Source organism: Grus americana, chromosome 1, assembly GCF_028858705.1.
Source record: "Grus americana isolate bGruAme1 chromosome 1, bGruAme1.mat, whole genome shotgun sequence".
NCBI lineage: Eukaryota > Metazoa > Chordata > Aves > Gruiformes > Gruidae > Grus > Grus americana.
In genome coordinates this window covers 16804963-16827895 of record NC_072852.1, presented here as the reverse complement: position 1 = coordinate 16827895, position 22933 = coordinate 16804963, and the positions used below count along the sequence as shown (strand labels likewise).

The following is a 22933-nucleotide window of genomic DNA, read 5'->3' as shown; positions in this document are numbered from 1 at the left end:
ACTTAGATGTCCCAATGACATCATGGCAGCACCCCTTCACCTGGCGAATGCTATTAGGATGGACTGCAATATGAGTGACACCTTCAGGGTGCACTGCAAAGATGATACGCCAATCCCTACATGGCTTCGGTCACAGAGGCTGCAAAGACGCTGGTTGAATCTCCGTTTGTGACCAAAAGTTTTGAAACGTTCTGAAGGTCTGCTGGACAAACTCACCCAGCACTGCAAAGTTAGGGGTAACAGCTAACAAAGAACTGTGTTTATGGAAATGAAACCACAGCAGATGTGATTCAATCCCCTCAACCAGCACCTTGGCCAATCTGCCTGAACGCAATGTGAATCTGTTTACTGTCACAGAATAAAGGGGACACAAGTAAAGGGGAAGAGCTGTAGGCAAGCCAGCCTCAGATGTTGATCTTGAGAAGAGGCTGAGATCTCACAAAGGACAGAATTGGCAGAAACTCAAGATTTTATGCCAGAAAAAAATTCAGAATAGCTTTTGTTCTGCCTAAGAATAAAACTGATTTTAAGAATGTCCCACTCAATGGGAATTCTGAAATATTGTTTTGAAAAACATTTAATAAAGCATTTTGCTCCAAATTGCTGAATGAAACCTTCACATGGCTCAGAAAAATGACAATGGCTAGCAATAAATTATACATATGTTTGAAAATAATTTTAGATAAATGTTCTTTGTTACCTTCACCTGCAGCAAGGAAAATCTACTCATACATACAAAATCTACTCTACATAATATTTTCTGTTCAACTTAATAGCTTGTACTTTTTAAACAAGACTACAAACTGTACCATGCGTACTTCTTTTACCCATGGGAAGAAATGAACTACAGAAAGCAATCAAAGATTCTCAGTGTTTGATTTTGCTTTTGCAAAACAACCTAGTTAGAGGTCTCGAAGGAGATATTCTAGAATCAATTGCATTAAATTATGTTCTGAGAGTCCAACAGCAAGTTAGAATACAAACGAAGCACAAAAAAGCCATGTTTCCTTTAGTGAAATGACACATATTATAAAAAAAGGCAATTTGCAGTAAATATTGGATACTGGTTTTGCAGTGTAAAAGTTGAAGTTTTGAAAATTATTTTGAACAATTCAACATTTAGGAACCAAAACACTCTCACTTGTTTTGATCTTTGGTTTTAAAGTGAAATCAGAATTAAGATCTATTATGTCTATTTCAAATTTCTTTCTGATTCTAGCCTGTTCCCATGACCCCAATCATTCAGGACTTTAGCCACCGGGGAGCATAGGCTCTGTCACGAGGGTATGTGAACCCTTTCCAATGACTGAAGATTTGCATCACCAACAAGAAGGGATCTTTTTTTTTTTTAGCGCTCTCCACACAGCTGAGGTTGTGCTTACTACCTTTTAACTTGGCTGTACATATCACAGATTGAAAATGAGAGAAGTAGGATCAAAATTCCTGTAACCAGAGAAAAGGTATCACCTTGAGCAAAACACATACCTTTGTGGTATATAAAACATGTGCTGCGGAGGGGGTTTGTAGAGAACTCCTTCATACACAGGCCATAAACCACTTAAAATTCTGAAAAGTGAACTCTTTCCACAGCCATTGGGTCCAGTGATTAAAAGATTCATCCCCTCCTGGACCTATAAGAGCAATGAAAATGCAAAGATGTTACTATGCAGTATATATGGCACAAGACAGTCTAAGACCCCTAGAGGGAGTTACATGAGCATTTATATCAAATTATCAACCCATTTCATCGATTATCTGCACATATTTATGCAACTATTCTGGAAACAGTGGCATTAGATATAATATGTGAGCTGAAATAATGAAAATAATTTCTATAATGTCTGAGTATTTCTATAAACTCCACTGATTATATCACAATGTCCATACACCACAGTCAATTATTCTAATGCAGATTAGATCCAAAGGTGTTAACGACGTACACAGCAGTGCTATGACCATCAGTGATATTAATTTAAGCTCTGGGAGCCTGATCAAATGATTTAGAAATCTTACTTCACATTCCCTTTCCTGCTTAATTACAAGTGTTATTTTGGGTGTGATGCACATGGTTTTATTCATTTGAATATTACCCTGTGTACATATGGTGTATATTTATGCATAATCACAATATCATTGTCTATGTTTTACATAAATATATTAACTCTGTTGTATTTTCTATTGGTTTTGTCTCCTGAGCCAAATGAATAAATATAACTGTCTCCTTGACCATAAAGCTGTAATTTTACAAATCTGAAATTCCTACACTGAAGCCATTGCAAGCTATCTAGGACCCTGTCCTCCTAGTTGCTAATTCCTATACCAATACAGGTGGCAAGAGGAACACCCTGCTTTAGCTAAATTAAAGGACCTGCTGGAATTATTCATGTTGGCGTTCTGATAAATTCAACTATCTTTAAAAATAATAATATCTGCACTAGAATCTGCATAATAGCATCTGCACCGGATGAATCTGCATCAGGATATATAATGGGAGTAATTCAGTCAAGGTCACCATTAAAATTGTGAGCAGGTACCAAGTGGTACCTGCAATAGCTTTTTAAAAACAATACAAGTGTTTAATGAGTAGAGTCCACACTTGGGGTTGTGAACTATGCTGTCAACTATTAGTTAATACTGGTTTCTGTGGTGATCAAGCAAAACTACAGACTGAATTTTTTCACTGTTGCTGTGAACTCAAGACTTTTAAAGGAGCCTATGTGAATCAAGCATCCCAATTTTATTGAAATTAAGTAAAGATGGATGCAGACTCCCATATACACCTTTGAAAATCTCAGGTTGGTTTTTCACCTGGCAACAGCACCAGAAATCCTCTCTTCTCTTTCTTTGAGCAGGATAAACTATGTATGTCTGCCTCTATTGAGCTACTATGCCTACCTTTCTGGACTTCCCCTTTTATCCATATGCTCCTCCAAGTACTTAACATAAGGTACATGAATTCTGTGCTGTTTATGTTAATGTGATGGCAACAATCAGAAGATTCTTGCATATCATCTTACTTTGAAGTTTAGTCTGGAAACCACCACATCGCCATTCGGAGTAATAATAGGAACATTTTCACAAATAATTCCATGATCAACATCAATAACTTTCCCTAGAAAGAAAAAAAAATAAAAAAATTAGAGTTTGTGAAACCTTCCATTAAGTGATGATATGTGACAGTTTTTGTGCACGGCTGAGAAGTATAAATTGGGGAATTTCAAACAACTCTTTTATGTGCTCCAGATTCCCTTAGTGGGAAATCTGGACAATAAATCTTAGCTAGTCAGAAAGACGCTGTCAGCAGTAGCCAAGAGTGTGCAATGAATCCTAAATTTGATCATAAATATAATGCACAATATGCATCATAAATATATAATGCACTATAAAGACACATTTATTCATATCCTACCTGTATTTACTGTATTTTTTTTTAAATAGGTGGTCAATATCAAGCAGTAAAAAAGTTCAAGGACAGCCTTAGCCACCAGCAGACCAGTTTAGCTTCTCTTGAGGATTTAATTAGAAAATGGAATATTTTCACTACCAGCTCTGAAGCTCGGAGCCCAGTTCAGTCTCCTCCAGCAACGACAGCAAAGGAGAAAACATTTAATGGCTTGCTTTCATCTCTTTTTGAAGCCACAGACACTGTAAACGTGTCTTGTAAGTATTTGCGGAAACCCATATAAAGTTTCACTCCAGTAGCTACACTTACTATTTCGATTGCTAGCAAATTTAAATATACAATCTCAGTCCGATATTTGGATACTCTGTAACACAAGAACTTTGAAACAAATTCTTCTGGAAACAGTAAAAAAAAAAAAAAAAAGAAACCAACTCTAACTCCTCAGTTGCCTGTTAAAGGGCTTCTCTAGCAGAACCCAAACAGCTGGGCTCCAAGGCAAACCCCAGAAATTACCTTTACAGATGCAAAGGAAAGAGATTTCTCTTTGTATTAGAAGGCTGCTTCTGTTATAACTTAGACTAATCTGTACAAAGAAAAACAGAACTAAGTTGATTTTATTATAAAAGGATCTGGTAGCTTTCCTTCAGTTTAGGTTAGTTAATTTTCCATTAAGAGTTTCTTTGTTCAATTGCTTCTGATTTTGCCAAACTATAACAATCTGGGCAAAAATTTCTGTGCCATGTATGAGCCCAAGCATTCTTTTATTTCCTGAAATAAGTTTTATTTAAAACAATTCTCTGGTGTCCAACATGAGATTATGGAAAACGAAAGTGGTTTGCTGTTAAAAACCAAAATGATTGCAGCTTTCTCGTCACACTGAGGCTCTATTGCCTTCAGACTCCTACAAAGGCACCTGATATGCAATTGGGAGCTCAACCACACCACACCAGGCGTGTGGTTTTTGATGGGTTCACAAAAATGCTAACAAATTTGGCCAAGACATGCTTTTGTGAAAAAGGCTCATACCAGTCACTCCAACCACATGAACACTTGCAAAGGACTTGGCGTTCATCTGACTATGTCTCTACAGAAAATTATCCTTCACAATCTCAAGCAAATTCTGCAAAATTCATTCATGTTTTTGAAGCACTTGGATAGAGTGGAGAAATTCTAGTTAAAATAAATCTATGATAAAAAATAGTAAGCTGAGTAAGTATAAAGTATAATACTCATTTCCTGACTTTGCAGTGTTTGCAAGTTTAGCATGCTTTTAAAGCTTATTTATGTGTAATCAGAAATACAATTTGACAGTATTTGTACAAGATGTAAAAAATTCTATTATTATCTGTTAAAAATATTCTAATAGTTTTCATATCAAGTTTTTCATTATCAAGTGCCCCCTCAGTAAGTTTGCAGATGACACCAAATTGTGTGGGAGTGTTGATCTGCTGGAGGGTAGGAAGGCTCTACAGAGGGATCTGGACAGGCTGGATCCATGGGCCGAGGCCAACTGTATGAGGTTCAACAAGGCCAAGTGCCGCGTCCTGCACTTGGGTCACAACAACCCCAGGCAACGCTACAGGCTTGGGCAAGAGTGGCTGGAAAGCTGCTCGGTGGAAAAGGATGTGGGGGTGTTGGTCGACAGCTGGCTGAATATGAGCCAGCAGTGTGCCCAGGTGGCCCAGAAGGCCAACAGCATCCTGGCTTATATCAGCCATAGTGTGGCCAGCAGGACTAGGGCAGTGATCGTCCCCCTGTACTCGGCCCTGGTGAGGCCACACCTCGAGAGCCGTGTTCAGTTTTGGGCCCCTCACTACAAGAAACACACTGAGGTGCTGGAGCGTGTCCAGAGAAGGGCAATGAAGCTGGTGAAGGGTCTGGAGCCCAAGTCTGATGAGGAGTGGCTGAGGGAACTGGGGTTGTTTAGCCTGGAGAAAAGGAGGCTGAGGGGAGCCCTGATCGCTCTCTACAACTGCCTGAAAGGAGGCTGTAGCCAGGTGGCTGTTGGTCTCTTCTCCCAAGTAACAGGTGACAGGACAAGAGGAAACAGCCTCAAGTTGTGCCCGGGGAGGTTTAGCTTGGATATTAGGAAAAATTTCTTCACTGACAGACTTGTCAAGCACAGGAACAGGCTGCCCAGGGAAGTGGTGGAGTCACCATCCCTGGAGGTATTTAAAAGACGTGTAGGTGTGGTGCTTAGGGACATGGTTTAGTGGTGGACTTGGCAGTGCTAGGTTAATGGTTGGACTTGATATTAAAGGTCTTTTCCAAGCAAAACGATTCTATGATTCTATATTTTCACAATGCTCTTATTGACAACAGTAAATGCAAGGCACAAAACAGACATCCTATAGTTACATAAACTTATATTGGATGATTCAAAAGTAAATATGTTGTATGTGTTCAAAGAGTCTTTGGGGAAGCTGAATATTCAGATTTTTCTTTTCTAACAATGCAGACACTTATACGTATGTGAGCACGTGTACTTTTATCCACACACAAATCCACTCTGCAGGGATTTCTGAGGTATCAAGACCAAAAGAAAGGAGGAAAAACAGTATTATAATGGGACTTGTCATAAAAAGTGTGGAGCCTGTGGCCTAGATTCATGTGGCCTAAATTCTGCGTAAGTCCTTGTGCACAATCTTTGGCTTTGGCCAATTGCCTCTGAGAGCCTATAACCACTCAGGAGCAAACGCTAGTCACTATGACTTAGGAGGAATTCAGGCTGGATGAAATGTGTTACTGTAGTGGAATCAAATCTTGGGAAAAGGCTGCAGAGAAAAAAGGAGTGGGGTATAAGACCAAAAGGGAACATGAACAGCATACTTTCATATCTGAACTGTATTTGGTTTTGTTTTTAAAATACAGTTCTCTAAAAAGAGCCCCAAAATTACTCTGTTGCTCCAGGAACTACAAACCTTTTCTCTTGTAAATGAGAAAATGTAACAGCTATAAAATGCCACTTCTTTTGTCAGCCAAATATTAGCAAGATCTACAAGATTAAGACATTAGCTATTTCCACAGCTATCCACCATGCCACGTCAGACTGTTTGTTATGAAGAACCTTGTCAGAGGACCTTTGAGAAATCCGTGCTGAAGGGCAGCACTGTTGAAATTGTTGAAAGTTATTTCATGAAGAGCACTGCGGTGCCTTCAACTCTGCTGAGGTTTAAGTTTTCAGAGGCCAAAGGGAGGGAATGAGGCTTTTCAACAGCACATAGGGGAGAAGCAGAAGGGGTCTGTTGGGAAAATTGGGGAAAGCCCATTGCAAAAGCTGCCTTTTAAGTACCTCAGAGAGAAGTTGGATGCAAGAGGGAGAGAGAGGTGGCACATAATGTAGCACGATAAGGAATAATGTACACAGAAAGTGATTTCGGGAGGGTGGAGACAGAAAGGTAGTGGCACCAGAAAGATACAGGATAGAGATGGGAGGGACAAGGTATATATTGATCAGATCATTAGGGAGGCGAGGGGAAGGGTAAAGTTGTCAGCCCATTTTCAGTTGAAATTTCCCACTATGAAAAAATGAGCATAGGCTGATTTTCAGTTGCTGAAAACAAAGTAGCATTTTTGTCAAAAACTACTGAAACCATCTGTCTTTCCCTCCTACCCCAAACAAAATAATGTGGTGTTTGAAGATGACAATGTTATAGTCTCAATTCTCTGAAAAAAATTAAGTGTCAGAGGAAAGCTGGCACTGTCCATGTAAGAATAGTAATACCACCACCAATAATATAGTTTAAATGCTTTTTTTCATTGAAAGCTTTCACAGAAAACATTTGAGCAATTTTGTGTATTAGAAAAGCACTGCATAAGGACAGAGTTACAAAATAGCATGAGTTTAAAATGGAAGGCAACATGGTCCCTGGGGTATTAAGGCTGAGAGGCTGATTTGTTGTAGAAACAAAATCTCTGTTCACCTCCTGTCCCGCTGCACTGGTCCCGCACACAGGGAAATACATACAAATATGAATTAATTACCTTTGATTTCTAAGGGCCCATTGATGTGTAATTCTGCTTTATCTTCATTCTTGCTGTTGTTTTCAGACCCCTGAATAACAGCAGTTCTTTTGTAGATGCCTCTCTTCACCTCATCGAAGACCGAAAACATGTTGTAGACACGAGCAGTGTAGCCTGCTAGCTCAGTAACCTGAGAAACAACAAATGCCTCATTTCAGATACACTTCACAGATCGTATAAATGAAATGCTTGGCCAAAGATTCACAAAAAACATTCCCAGCTATTCTGAGTCAGTACTTCTCAAATGTTACACTGAAAAGATCAACGATGCATCTTTCAACACCTATGAATTTGCATTCCTTGAGATTCTGTGCTAACCCGTATGCCACCCACAGCTCCTACCAGCCAGCAGAGATGGTTTGAGGGGGACAGATTTCAGCCTATGTAAGCTATAACAGCTGCAGTAAATGAGGAGGTTGCAGGGACTGCTCTTTTCCATGGATCAGTAGAGTCTTCAACTGGCAGAGAATAGCTATTAGCATATCTGAAAATAGAGAGCCTATCATACAAGAGAAAAACAAAATCTCTGCATTTCCCAGCAAAATAAAGGTCCACAGAAGTGAGAAAAATTGGCTTCTGTAATTATTTATATTTACTTCCCTGTATTACTGAAACCTCCTGTGGGAAAGGTGTGCTTTTCTGTCTAAAACAGGCAGCACCAGGGCATCCTAACCTAAAACATGGTACTAAAAAGAAATTACTCTTCTGTCAACTGCATGCTAAAGTACCAGAACTAAATCTGAGTTCTTGGATTACAACTGGGCATTTTTAAGATGGTGAGGTCTCTTAAAAGGATTTCTCCTGGGCTTGGTCCTTTTGTCACAATTTCCACCTGGTGAAGAGAGAAACAACAGGCATCTGGACCTGACAGCTTCCTGTTTGTGGGCAGCGACACCACCAAGAGCTCCCAAAGAACTGCCTCCATCTGCTGGCAGCAAAGGGTTAAACCCAGGCATCTTATTACGAATGTATTATTAGATGGTTTTAAAAGAATGAATTTGTATACTAAATGCAGAGAGCAAGACAAGAATAGCAAGAAAATAAGTTCAAGATTATAAAATCATTAGCCGGCTGTGGTTAAACATACATCCCATGATTGAGTTCACCTACTATGGATGTACATTATTCCAACATAAAATCCTCTACAAATTTCACTGTTTGTGCCAGATTCAGAAGTGAGTGCTAGTTCTGGCCACAAGACCATCACTCCACTGAAGGTTAAGAAGTATACAACTTCTTGAAAAAATCAGTTTAAAAAGAGTAATCACTCAATGTTTCAACTCCATCAGCTGTACATTGTTTTGCACTATTGGTTAATTGCATTAACAGCTGTGAAAAGTATTGGGCTAACAGCACTTGAGGCAGTAGGTAGCATATAGGAGCTGTAACATCATTCTCCACGCTGGAGTCTTTCTAGCAATTTCAGCAGGAGCTTGTGCCAGGACTGAGCACTCCGTACAGCGTCGGCAACGGCATTTGATGGAGAGAATCCTGCATGTGATGAATGAAACTTGTACCAACGGTGCCCCAGAAGAAACATAACTTGTAGTAAGTTTCTGAACCATGACCCTACAAACTTGCAAAACACAAAATACTACCATCTAAACTATTGCCCTGCAAAAAAATGTTGAGCCCACCTCATCTGCACACTGAATTACATTGACTAGAAAGGGATGGCTTTGGTGGGCCAGGTGGGCAAGAACTGCAACTTCACTACCACTTGAAGTAGATTGAAGTACACTGTCCTGCTTTGGAAACTCCTGAATCATGAAATGGGAATGACAATGTGATTAAAGTACCGCAGCGTCTCTGGAAGAGAAATATAAATGTAAAAATAAGATGGAAATTCATAGAACTGGTCTTTGATCTCATGCTATCTGGATTAAAATCTCACCATGTTATAAACAAAGTGAGTTTGTTCAGTTGTTCCTAGTACTGCATGGGAATTTTTGTTTCCAAAAAATAAAACCACAATGTTTCTAAGTCCTCATGTACATTATATAAATGACTTGAATGTTGAAAATGAAATAGAAATGACATCAGTGTATAATAGGTTATCTGGCAGTATCTTTGGAGCAGAGGCCAAGCTGGGCAACAGCTAAAGGAGCATAGGCCAAAATCACAGTCCATTAGAAGAAGAACTCCTGAAAAAAGCACAGACTTTGGTTTTGTCAGAGTCCATATCTGAAGGCACCAAACTACCCCTCCTCTTCCAACTTACAAAGCTGTAGCTGTTATGGCTGAATTCCAAGTAACGGAATCCATAGTCTTTGATTAGCTGCCTAGCTAATGCGTGCCTCCTCGCACTGCACTGGGAAAAGGGGTCCTCACCAAAGGGATGAGCAAAAACCAGTTAAACAAATGTAGAACCAACACTCAGAGAGAATTATTGGAGAGAATAACAGTGCTGCCTCACTTTTCTTTAACAGCCGGCACCTAGAGAAATCCCCAAGAGAGACCACAGATAAAAGCCCAGCTTTACTGGAATTTGAGTAAGGACCTGAAACAACATCTCTGATCTTCCAGATGAACATCCTGTACTTCTAGACTATCTGCTGTCCCAAAGTGGATTTTTTCCTGCTAAAATTTCTCTACTTTGCAAAATTACTTACCATTTAACAGGTTCACAAGACACCAAAAAGAGGTCTACAGTTTAGGCACCCAGGAAATAAGCATTCAATTCTCTTTGTATTTTATACAAATCATGACACTGCCAACAGAAGAGTCCCAATACACTGGAGACAGACAACCTGAATTCAGGTCTGTGCTCCAAAGAGAGGAGGAATTTGAATTTTTATCACACACATTCCAGGAACTTCTATTGCTTTCTGAAGGCACCTGAACACAGGTATTAAAAATGACATTTACATGTTGCACCACACTGGCAGCTGTACACTTTAGACTCTTTGCGGACTTAACTCTAAAGATCAAACTATCAGTTCAAAGATCTCTGTGGATTTAGTTGCAATAGAATTTGCCTTAAAAAATTGCATGCTTTTTTTTTACATTTTATATTAAATGTAAATTCTGTTTTACTTTTTTTTCTTTTCTGTTTAGTGCACGACTGATATACAGTACCTCTTTGTATGAAGACATAATCCTTTCAATAGCATCTGCTCCAGAGATCAGCAGGTTTCGTGATGTAGTAAAAGCTTCTGTTCTTTCACTAACCATTGCCTGTTTCTGGCCATCTTCCAACTCTAAAAGTAAAAAAAAAGTTTTCTGTTAAAACATCCTTCTGAAAATTATCTCTACAAAATTAAATTATGATTAGAATGTACGCCATTACAGATCAGCTTTTAAATTAAAAAAAAAATTAACTCTACAAAGACAACCTTTCAAAAATAATTGGTGAATGTAACTAGCATAGATAGCTTGGTAACAAAAAAAAGTGTAACAAAGAATATGGAATTCATCTTGTTATGCAAAACTTACTATTTTATACTATTTGTCCACATATATAATTTTCCTTTTAATATACCATTATTCAACCTATTTTTTTTAAAACATGAAAAAAGTGAAACCTAAGCACAGACTTTTAATAGCATTTTTACTACTTTTGCAATTATTCGATTTCAGCCTTACTTATTTACTGACGTCATATAAAAGGAAACATTCATATTGATAGAAATTTGGCAACATGATTATATTTCTATAAGAAAACAATAAGCTCTTTTCTTATCAAAGGTACAGTTTAAGCACAATACCTCTCTCTCACAACAAAGTTTCTGTCTTCATCTGAACAAAGTTGTGATGCTTTGTTTATGACTCTGCATCCTATTAGCAAGAAAACTCTTGCTCCAAAGAAAGTTGTTGTCTCATAAGAACATGTCAGCAGCAGCAGGCAAGGACAAAACAGCAGCAGAAATTACAGAAGATACATGAGAAATAAATATGTTTACATTTAACATATCTACGTATACTCTTGGTACCATGTGACCTACAGATTTATACAGCACAGTCAACTTGCAATGTGTGCTTCTTGAAGGAATGATGATTTAAAAAGAAGCCGCTGAGTATTTTAAGACAATGTCATTTCAGTGTTAATAGTTGCATCTACAGAAAAGAAGACAACAACGTGTAGTAAACCACTCTTAAAGATTTTTCAAGAAAGGTCTCAAGGGTTTCCTGCATTAGAGAACTTTATATCTCTCTTCATATATTGTTTAAGTCTGAACAGGGTCCGGATATTATCATTTTTTCTTAAGTTTGTAAAGTGTTTTTTTTAAAGCTTCTTTTTTAAGCTAAGCTGCTGCTAGGCATCAGGCTGGGCAGGGTAACAGGTGGATCCAGTGTGGCAACTCCTGTATTAGCAAGTGTTATGAACGTCCACCATGATGTTTGCACAGTGCTTATGGTCAATAAAATCTAGGAGGAATTCTCTGCAGGTGTGATGTGACTCTGAATTTTATGGGCTAAGTCAAGCAATGCAAAAGCATAACAAACAATATTTTTTTACTTTGTAACTGTCTCGCCTCCCTGACAAGATCAGATTCTAGAAATCTGGTGTCTAGAATCTACATGCAGTACCAAAGCCAGATGTATATTTCTGGTTTTGTTAGTTAAATCTAAATATTATTTTGTTTTCATTTACACATCCATAAAGGTATCCCTATGTAATTACATCTGAACCACTGAAATATACTATGGGTAATTTAGGAAAAACTTTTAAAAAATTCTTACATCATAATTTTGCATATATATATATATATACACACACACCATCTATATGTTACTCTTTCTGGCCTCAGAAGTTTTTTATAACAATTTTAATTGAGATACATGTTCAAATTTTTTAGCTTAAATTATACAACATCAGTATACTGTCAACTAGTTGTACGTAATCTAGCCACCCGGGACACAATGAGAGGCATGTTTAAAAAAAAAAAAAAAAAAGGACAGAAAACCTCTTGCAAAGAGAGTGATTACAAAACTCTTGCTCATGTAGTCCTCACTTATTTTAAAAAGTCATTTCCAGTCCAAGAAGAATAAACTTAGGGGACAGAGAGAATTCAGTTAATTCATTAGTAAAAAATAAATTGAAAATTGTTTGTCACTTCTCAGAGAACCAATTTTTACTAATGGGATTATAGCCCATGCAGCCCATGCTACGCAGAACCACCAAAATTAAACCATTCAGGAGTCAGGTATGGTTTAACTACACTAATGCAGCATTCCTCCTGTATGTAAATGCAGAATTTACTGACGGCTGCTTCCAGCACCCAGGCTAGCTCATCTAGCAAGAGTTTGGAGATCTCTGCCAGCCACTGCATCGGTCATTGTGGGCATACTTCTAGGGGTTTCTGAAAAATTAAAATTATATACAATTTATGAGAGTTTCACCATTGCGAAACACAAGCTCTTATATTACATGCCTAACCCACCAAGATTACTTTTCTTGAGCTTTTCATCCAAAGCATTTTTCATATGGCTGGCCTCCTGTGTTTGAAGAAGTGGTGCATTGTACCAGGGCAGACAGGCTGTCTCTGTTTCACACAGAATCTAACATTTCCCTTTTCATTTTCATTTATGTAATTGATAGTCATACTTGTTTTATAAACAAAGATAAGTGTTCACTGTGTCTAGAGAAATCAAAGTCTTGTTTCCAAAAATAGTTACTTTCCAGAAACTGATGAGAAACACGACATTTGGAATGACAATTGTTTAATACAAAAAGAATGAGAAATGTTATCAAATATCTTGGCTTTGCCAGTTAATTTCTTCCCTGAAATATGTAACAGAATTAGCAAATTTCAGTCAGAAATATCACCATCATAAAAGATTCTTTTTTTTTATTGCAGGATTATTTTTTCCTTTTTTTTCTTTTATTTTTTTTCCCTGAATAAGTGTACAAAATCTATTGCTTTACACTTTAGTCTCAGATCTGGTCATGGTGCCAGTTTTGTGAATATCTCTGATTCTGGTGATTTATCCTAAAGTAATAAATCCACTACCTGTTTCTTCAGATATGAACAAACTTGCATCTGACCTGCTGAGGCACAAAGCACTGTTCTCTCAAGCAGATCACTGGTAAGTTCAAGTCCGCTTGATTCTTCGAATACCTGTTACACTTTGAATTGGTCTTGACAGTGTTGATTTGTCAGTATTATGTTTGCAATCCATCATGACAGACCTCAGGTCTCCATAATAAGCCCTGTGCTTTATTTGGCTGGAACTCAGGGAAAAAAGGAGTTTATGACCTTTGGAAGAAGGGACAGGCAACTCAGGGAGACTATAAGGATGTCGTGACGCTATACAGGGAAAAAATTAGAAGGGCCAAAGTCCAACTAGAACTTAATCTGGTTACTGCCATAAAAGACAATAAAAAATGTTTCTATAAATACATTAACAACATAAGGATAGCTAAGGAGAATCTCCATCCTTTATTTGTTGGGGGGGGAAACATAGTGGCAAAGGATGAGGAAAAGGATGAGGTACTTAATGATGCCTTTGCCTCAGTCTTTAATAGTAAGATGAGTTGTCCTCTGGGTACCCAGCCTCCTGAGCTGGAAGACAGAGATGGGGAGCAGAATCAAGTCCCCATAACCCAAGGGGAAGTGGTTAGCGACCTGCTGCACCACTTAGACACACACAAGTCTATGGGGCTGGATGGGATCCACCCAAGGGTGCTGAGGGAGCTGGTGGGAGTGCTCACCAAGCCACTTTCCGTCATTTATCAGCAGTCCTGGCTAACCGGGGAGGACCCAGTTGACTGGAGGTTAGCCAACGTGACACCCATCCACAAGAAGGGCTGGAAGGAGTATCTGGGGAACTATAGGTCTGGCAGTCTCACCTCACTGCAGGGAAGGTTATGGAGATGATCATCCTGAGTGCCATCATGCGGGATGTACAGGACAACCAGGTGATCAGGCCCAGTCAGCATGGGTTTATGAAAGGCAGGTCCTGCTTGACCAACCTGATCTTCTTCTGTGACAAGGCGATCCACTTAGTGGACGAGGGAAAGGCTGTGGATGTTGTCTACCTGGACTTCAGTAAAGCCTTTGACACCGTTTCCCACAGCATTCTCCTGGAGAAGCTGGCTGCTCACAGCTTGGATGGGTGTGTTCTTCGCTGGGTAAAAAACTGTCTGGATGGCTGGGCCCAGAGTTGTGGTGAATGGAGTTAAATCCAGTTGGTGGCCAGTCACAAGTGGTGTTCCCCAGGGACCAGGACTGGGGCCAGTTCTCTTTAATGTCGTTATCAATGACCTGGACGAGGGGATCGAGTGCCCCCTCAGTAACTTTGCAGATGACACCAAATTGCGTGGCAGTGTTGATCTGCTGGAGGGTAGGAAGGCTCTGCAGAGGGATCTGGACAGGCTGGATCCATGGGCCGAGGCCAACTGTATGAGGTTCAACAAGGCCAAGTGCCGCGTCCTGCACTTGGGTCACAACAACCCCAGGCAATGCTACAGGCTTGGGCAAGAGTGGCTGGAAAGCTGCCCGGCAGAAAAGGACGTGGGGGTGTTGGTTGACAGCCGGCTGAATATGAGCCAGCAGTGTGCCCAGGTGGCCCAGAAGGCCAACAGCATCCTGGCTTGTATCAGCCATAGTGTGGCCAGCAGGACTAGGGCAGTGATCATCCCCCTGATCTTGATATAGTGCCCTCCAGAGCCACGCGATGGGCAGTGGCTCAGACAGCTGAACACCCAGCCATGTACTGACACCACTGCAAGTAAGCTAAATCATGTAGGGGCTGCACAAAGTCATCCTACAGGTCAAATCAAGCTTGTCCAGTTGGATAGCCCTGATTTGGAATATAATTACCAAGACCTGCACTGAAAGTAATTCACTCATTCCTGATTAAATGTACCCAACTTAGAACTGATCCTTCCACAGACATTGTAGGACTTGTGCTTAAAGAATCCTATGGAATTTGTAATACATTCTATGTTTCTAACCGCACATAAGGAAACCTGTTGAGGCAAACTTTCCCACTTGCCTTTCACTACCCCTCCTTAATTACTTTTCTTTCTGCTCTCTCCCTCTTTTTTTTTTTTTTTTAATAGCATCTGCAATAACAACACTACTTGAGTGTCCTTTCACTTCCTGGAAAGTTGTGATAGGATGTCAAAAATTACACAATCCAAGCCTGGAATCTGAATTTCACCTTCTCTTCTCCCAGGGAGTCAGGGAAAACCAGTGGTTCCTAACAGGTCAACACATAGGTAAATAATTACCTATAATTACACCATGGTTTATGGAAGGAGATAAGCACTCTAAGTTAATAGTATCATTTTGTAAAGTAGCAGAAGATGCTGCAAAAATCAGTCTGTCACCCCAACAGTGGCTAGTGAAAAAGGACTGCAATTATCATTATAATCTCATGTGACATGAGGATCCTCTAAGACCTGAACTCACGCTGTTTATCAGGCTTATGTTCAAAGCTGGATCTTTTGTATTGCTCTTTCCTTAGCTGACTTGCTATGCTTGAAAGTTACGCACAAGACACGGACACCGTAATAAAGTCTGTGAATAATAAATATGAATGGCATTCAGGAGAAGTACAGTTTTTTGAGAACATAACTTTAAAGAAACATCTAGAAATTAAGTCAAAAATGGTATTACCGCCATCTGCAAATCCCGTTGCAGTGATGATGGGCACAGCGACCATAATCATACCACAGCTACTCCACACATACTTCATCAGGAACTGCTCTATCATGATGTACCATAAACGTTTGGACAAAATGAGATTCATTTGATCTGCCAAAGCCTTGTAGCTTTTTTGCAGTTGTTTCATTTCTACCTGCAGGTAAAAAATAAAACATTTATACAATGCAACAAAGATGCACACGTCATACAAGATCACATATGTGCATGAAATAACTGGGTACTGTGACTTCTGAGTCACATCTGCTGCGTTGTACTTTATTTCCACGGTGCTGCAGTCTCACAGCAAAAGCGCACAGCTTTATGGAAGTCAGTGGACTTGGTTCTTATTTACACCATTGTCCCTTGATAACACTTTGGCAGGTTTTCAGCTTTTTTTAAGATCTCTGATATATACAAGAACAACATACCAGGCAGTTACAACAGCTGATTCTAACAACTAAAATAAAATTGATTCCACATCCTTTTAATGAAGTTGCAGCTGTAGAGTTTCACAGCAACTGAAATTCCTCGTACTGGAAAGTGTTTGGGGATCAATTATCTTCAATGACTTAAAGTTGCAGAGCTGATCCCCAAACTGCAATGCTGCTTGTTTTTACAAGAAGTCTGGAGGAAGACAGAACTATCCCAAGAGGTTTAACAAGTCAAAGACAGTTGCAAGGCAATATGATATAATGCATTCAGTTCAAGCCAGTATATGTGGGAATTGAAAAAATGTTTAATTCAGTTGCACTTAAAACATTGGTATAGGCATCTTTTGAGAACAATTGGTTCTACCAAAATAAACCATTTACATTACATAATCATTGATTGGACTGAAGGCGTAATACTTCAGGCTGGTTTCCAGCTTTCATTTTCACTTTACATGAAATGACTTTTTTTTCCATATTGTGTTTGAGAGGTGTTACAGCCAAAATTCACTTCTAATAAAAATATGAAGAGTTCCTTGATAAGGTGGCTTTAAAACAAGCCTTTAGTTTATGTAACTGTGACTGCTGAAGTACTGTACTTAAGCTATTTTAAGACTCTGATGACTACATCTTTGCTTAGCTATGTAAAAGAGTGTCAAAGGTTGTAGTGCTCTCTGTGCTATCACAGTTTTCCCCTAGACTCTCTGGTGTGCCTGGTTGCTGTTTCTGCAGCATTAAATCTGGTAGTTCATAAACATTGGTGAAAAAAAAAAAGCATGGAAAAGTTAAATGGAATGAACTGGTTGGGGAAAAAACAAGAACCGAGATTAGCTTTCTAGAAAAGCATAGGATCCACTGCAAACAGGAACATTGTTAGAGCACAAGGGAACTACGGTCCGGTCCCCCAGATACCGCCCCTGAGACAGCATTTTCCTAGGAAACGGGAAGTGCTAGCTGTAAACAGGTTTAAATGTCAGAAGGACCCAAAGTGCTCAGGGAAGGCAGCAGGGGAAGCGCAGGTCAGCTCTGGCACTGCAGAGGCAACCCCAACACCCTCCAATTTCTCTCCTCCTTACCTTGTGCCCTCGGTAAAAGGCGATTTCCTCCACATTGGCAATGATGCGCGAATGCATGAAGCGCAGATAGCCCTTCTTGTGTGCCTCCTCAGCCACCAGCTTGCCAAACTTGGGCGAGCAGGCTTTGAGCACACGGGCCGTAGCGTAGACGACGAGCCCAGCCAGTAGCGTGGGCCCGATGGGGTTAGCGCCCCGGGACCGTGCTGTGCGGATGAGGGTGTAGGAGGTGAGCACAACATCCAGGATGGGCTTGGTGAGGTTGGAGTAGAGATGCGCCACGGACTGTGAGAACATCATGATGTCCTCAGTGAGGGACTGGTCAGGGTTGGCCAGCCGCCCGTCCATGCTGATCACTCTGTAGTAAGTCTGGTTGGCAAAGTAGGTCTCATAGGCGTGATCCACCAGGCGCGTGCGGAAGGCGAGGGCCAGCTTGCACTCCAGGTACCGTATGGTGCTGTTCACGAAAGTGGCCGGGATTGCAATCATCAGCCATTTGATTAATTTGAAGACAAAGCTCCTGGGCTTTTTTTCCACAATGCTTTTCACAATCTTCCCATCGAGGGCGGCCACATAGATGGAGAGGAAGGTCCTGGAAACCAGAGCGACCGAGTGGAGGCAGAGCAAGCCCAGCTCGGCGCTCACCAGCTTTGGGAAGAATAGCTTGCGAAGTTCCAGCAGCTGCTTGAAAAATTCCGCGTTGACCGCCGGAGAGGCTCTGCTCCGGCTGCCGGCGCGGTGCGGCGCCTCCCGGCCCCCTTCAGCCCGGCCCCCTTCAGCCCGGCCGGCATCCTGCGAGCCGCCTTTGCAGCCCGCCCGCTTCATGCGCCTGCGGATGATGGGATAGAGGATTCTGAGCCCGTACGCCGCAGCCAGCAGGCACGCAGCCCTCTTCGCGGCTCCCGCCCTGCTCCATTGCACCCTCCGGGCCGCCGCATGCAGCATGTGGGTCATCCTGCCCCCGCCGGAGGCACCGCTTCGCGCCGGTCCTAGCGGGGGTGGCTCATGCCCAGCGGGAAGGTCGGCCCCGCCGGGTCTTCTTCATCGGGCCGCCGGGGTTCCCGGCTCCCTGCCGGCCGCCCTGCCGTGACAGATGCCGAATGAGCCCTGCCTCCCAGGGGTGATGGTTGCCTTCAAAGCGCGGCGCGTTGCACAACGCAACCCGGCGCCGCGCAGCCCGCCCCGCCGACCACCATTGGCTGCGCGGCGTGGGGCGGCACCGGCAGTGGCCCGGTTCCCCCGGCCCCGGCCGCTTGCTCGGGGCCTGACCGCGGCAGCAGCAGTGCAGGTCCTCCGGCGGTTGGCCCCGGGTTCACAGCGGGTTCCCCGGAGCTCGGCCCCAGCTGCACCGTTGATCCCCCGGAGCTCGGCCCGGCTGCGCGGCGGATCCCCGGAGCTCGGCCCGGCAGCGCCCCGGCTCGCCTCAGGCCGCGGCCGGCCCTTTCCTTCCGCCTGCCCTGCGGAGCAGGCACCGCCTCCGGCCCCGGCCCCGCCAGCGGCGCGGGCCCTGGCGGGGTGGGCGGGTGGACGGCGACGGGAGCTCGGGCCCTGCGGCAGCCCCAGCGGCGGCGGGCACCGCGTCACCCCCGGCGCTCGCCCGAGCCCTCCCCCGGGGCCGGGGGGGGCTGTAACGTCGCCGTGGCGGGGGGCGCCCGGTGCGGGGCGAGCGGCGGCCCGGAGCGACGCGGGCGAGGGAAGCGAGCACTCGGGGCCGGTGGCTGAGGGACAGCCTCGGGTCGGAAATGTGGCTGGGCAGCGCGGCGTCTCCAGGGCAGCGCTTTCAAAATAACGCGTAATTTATTTCCTGTCCTCTCGTCAAAAGGAAGCCGGTATTGTGCTGTTGCAGCGTTATTGGACAAAAACAACCCCGACCGATTTGCACGGTCCCTGCAGCAAAACCAGGCTAAGTTCGCACAAAGGAATTAACAGTAAAGGGAGCTGTCTTGCTGCTTTTTTTTTTTTTTCTTCCCCTAATTTGTTATTCCTACTTCTTCATTTACTTGGAAAAGGTACTGTATTTGAAATCCCAGGAAGAGAATCAGAGGACTTCAGATATTTTACATTCTTTAACACTTTGAAGATTAAGTAATAAGCTACCAGCTTTATTGTATACCAGCATCAGCTGATAGATACTTTATCAGTATATACTTTATCTATCAGCTGATACCATATCAATATAAGATAAAGCATTCGTTTAGGATGTGTATGTAAAAGCAGATTTGAAAAATGTGCTATTAGACATTTGCAGGAGTGCTGAAGAGTCCAGCCCTCCCCTAGAAATGGAAAGTGAGGCCACCTGCCTCGCTGTAACGTGGCATACGCAGAGTTAAATGAAGTCACATTACTGTTATAAAACAGCTCCCTTTGGATAGAGTGCAATGATGATGATGGCGACACAAGCTTCAGGATGAAGAAATAATATCTTTGATTCGAGAGAGAGTGCTTTGTTTGTAAAAATCAGGCACCACCTATCAAAACATCGAGGTGCCTTCCAAACAAACCCAGAAAGCCAAGACCAGTAAGACAAGACCAAGTAATACCTATTTCTCACTTCTTCCTAGGAGGTTGCACAAACTATGTTCACAATGGACTGCTGGAAAGTTACATAGAGAAGATGTGGGGTAATCTTGGAGTTTATTAGACTCTGGTGGGTTGACCATGGCTGGATGCTGGGTGCCTACCAAAGCTGCTCTGTCACTGCCCTCCTCAGCTGGACAGGGGAGAGAGAATGAAAGGCTCATGGGTCAAGATAAGGACAGGGAGAGATCACTCACCAGTTACCATCACAGGCAAAACAGACTTGACGTAGAAAAAATTAATCCGATTTATTACCAAGCAAAACAGAGGAGAGTCATGAGAAATAAAATCAAATCTTAAAACACCTCCTCCCACCCCTCCCTCCTTCCTGGGCTCAGCTTCACTCCCGACGTCTCTCCCTCCTCCCCCCCCCCCCGAGCGGCACAGGGGGACAGGGAATGGGGGTTGTGGTCAGTTAGTCACACCTTGTCTCTGCCGCTCCTTCCTCCTCAGGGGGAGGACTCCTCGCACTCTTGCCCTACTCCAGTGTGGGGTCCCTCCCATGGGAGACAGTCCTCCACCAACTTCTCCAGACTGAGTCTTTCCCACGGGCTGCAGTTCTTCACCAACTGCTCCAGCGTGGGTCCCTTCCATGGGGTGCAGTCCTTCAGGAACAGACTGGTCCAGTGTGGGTCCCCCACGGGGTGACAAGTCCTGCCAGCAAACCTGCTCCAGCATGGGCTCCTCTCTCCATGGGGCCACAGGTCCTGCCAGGAGCCTGCTCCAGTGCAAGCTTCCCATGGGGTCACAGCCTCCTTCAGGTACATCCCCCTGCTCCAGCGTGGGGTCCTCCACAGGCTGTAGGTGGATATCTGCTCCACCATCATAGAATCATAGAATGGTTTGGGTTGGAAGGGACTTCAAAGATCATCTAGTTCCAACCCCCCTGCTGTGGGCAGGGACACCCTCCACTAGATCACGTTGCCCAAAGCTTCATACAACCTGGCCTTAAACACTTCCAGGGAGGGGGCATCCACAACCTCTCTGGGCAACCTGTTCCAGTGCCTCAGCACTCTAACAGTAAAGAATTTCTTTCTAACATCTGATCTAAATCGACCCTCCTTCAGCTTAAACCCATTACCCCTTGTCCTGTCACTACACTCCCTGATAAACAGTCCCTCACCATCTTTCCTGTAGGCCCCCTTCAGGTACTGGAAGGCCACAATTAGATCTCCCTGGACCCTTCTCTTCTCCAGGCTGAACAACCCCAACTCTCTCAGCCTGTCCTCATAGGAGAGGTGCTCCAGCCCTCCGATCAGCTTTGTGGCCCTCCTCTGGACTCTCTCCAACAGCTCCGTGTCTCTCCTGTACTGGGGCCCCCAGAGCTGGACGCAGTACTCCAGGTGGGGTCTCATGAGAGTGGAGGGGCAGGATCACCTCCCTCGACCTGCTGGTCCCACCTCTTTTGATGCAGCCCAGGACACGGTTGGCTTTCTGGGCTGCAAGCGCACACTGCTGGCTCATGTTGAGCTTCTCATCAATCAATACCCCCAAGTCCTTCACCTTGGGGCTGCTTTCAATCCATTCCCCGCCCAGCCTGTAGTCGTGCTTGGGATTGCGCCGACCCACGTGCAGGACCTTGCACTTGGCCTTGTTGAACTTCATGCGATTTGCATGGACCTACCTCTCCAGCCTGTCAAGGTCCCTCTGGATGGCATCCCTTCCCTCCAGCATGTGGACCACACCACACAGCTTGGTGTTGTTGGCAAAACAAGCCATCATCCTCCATGTGCTGCAGGGAGACAGCCTGCCTCACCATGGTCTTCTCCACGGGCTGCAGGGGAATTTCTGCTCAGGTGCCTGGAGCACCTCCTCCCCCTCCTTCTTCACTGACCTTGGTGTCTGCAGAGTTGTTCCTCTCACATATTCTCACTCCTCTCTCTAGCTGCAAATGGTGCTGCTAGTTTGTTGGGTTTTTTCCTGATAGGCTTGGCCTTGGCCAGCAGCAAGTCCATCCTGGAGCTGGGTGGCATTGGCTCTGTCAGATGTAGGGGAAGCTTCTAGCAGCTTCGCACGAAGCCACCCCTGTAGCCCCCCTTGCTAGCAAAACCTTGCCATGTGAACCCAAAACATTGACTTTCTACCGGGGGACAGGATAGAGATCAGGATAGAGGTCCTTCAAGTGTTTTGCATTTTTTTAATACACAAAATAAAGCTAGAAAAATGTCTAAATATGACCTAGTGCAGTACAGCTAGTGTTCAGTTAGCAGGTAGGCCTGGTGTCACTGCAGATTATTTTGTCAGTAAAACAGCTTTTTCAGCGCACAAAGACACTGACGAGATACGCTGGCTAAGAAATTGCTTTGCTTAGGGTTTGTTCTTTTTTAACCATGATCTCCAGTTGGAAACTACCCATTCTGGCTTGTGTGTATCACAGCATACTCTTAGATTTTGCCAAACCACAGTTATTTGCAATATTCCATTACTGCAGCATTTTCTTACCAAGGGGAAAGTTCACAGATCTTTTTCGGTTCTGCATTATCTGCTGACCTTTCACTTCACAAGATGCTGGAGGACTGAAGCTTTTGGTGACTTGGCGGTTAAGTGCAGACGTACACCCCACAGTCAGCTCTGTGGGAACATTTAAGTAAAGCAAATCTGACCGTGCAGTGTTTCAGTCAATAAAAGCAATGTATTTTCTTCTTTTGAAGGTATGGAAAAAAGCCTAAACTGTTGTCTTAAATACACACTTTCTTCTGTTCTTGCTGCCTTAAGATTTTTGCTCTGCCACAGTCCTGCTCTGTAGTTCATGCACAAACTCCTCTTTGTGGAACATGGCCTTAGGTGGTAAACTTATTTTTTTTTTTAGTGGTCAAGGCAGCAATTTTGCTACAT

General features: G+C 43.2%; 1 protein-coding gene across 2 annotated transcripts in view; it reads right to left on the bottom strand.

Moving 5' to 3' along the window:
• ABCD2 (ATP binding cassette subfamily D member 2) overlaps positions 1-18970 on the bottom strand; it is a 51385-nt gene extending 32415 nt beyond the window's left edge. The window contains exons 1-6 of one of the 2 annotated variants that reach the window (XM_054838760.1): positions 17525-18970; positions 15994-16174; positions 10505-10626; positions 7388-7556; positions 3018-3112; positions 1486-1631 (exon numbers count right to left, since the gene is read on the bottom strand). In XM_054838760.1, the coding sequence (XP_054694735.1) occupies positions 1486-1631; positions 3018-3112; positions 7388-7556; positions 10505-10626; positions 15994-16174; positions 17525-18475 (1664 nt within the window). In that variant the 5' untranslated portion in view covers positions 18476-18970. The remainder of the gene's footprint in view (positions 1-1485; positions 1632-3017; positions 3113-7387; positions 7557-10504; positions 10627-15993; positions 16175-17524) is intronic. The other variant, XM_054838770.1, reaches the window with a different exon arrangement.
• Between the last annotated feature and the right edge of the window lie 3963 nt (positions 18971-22933).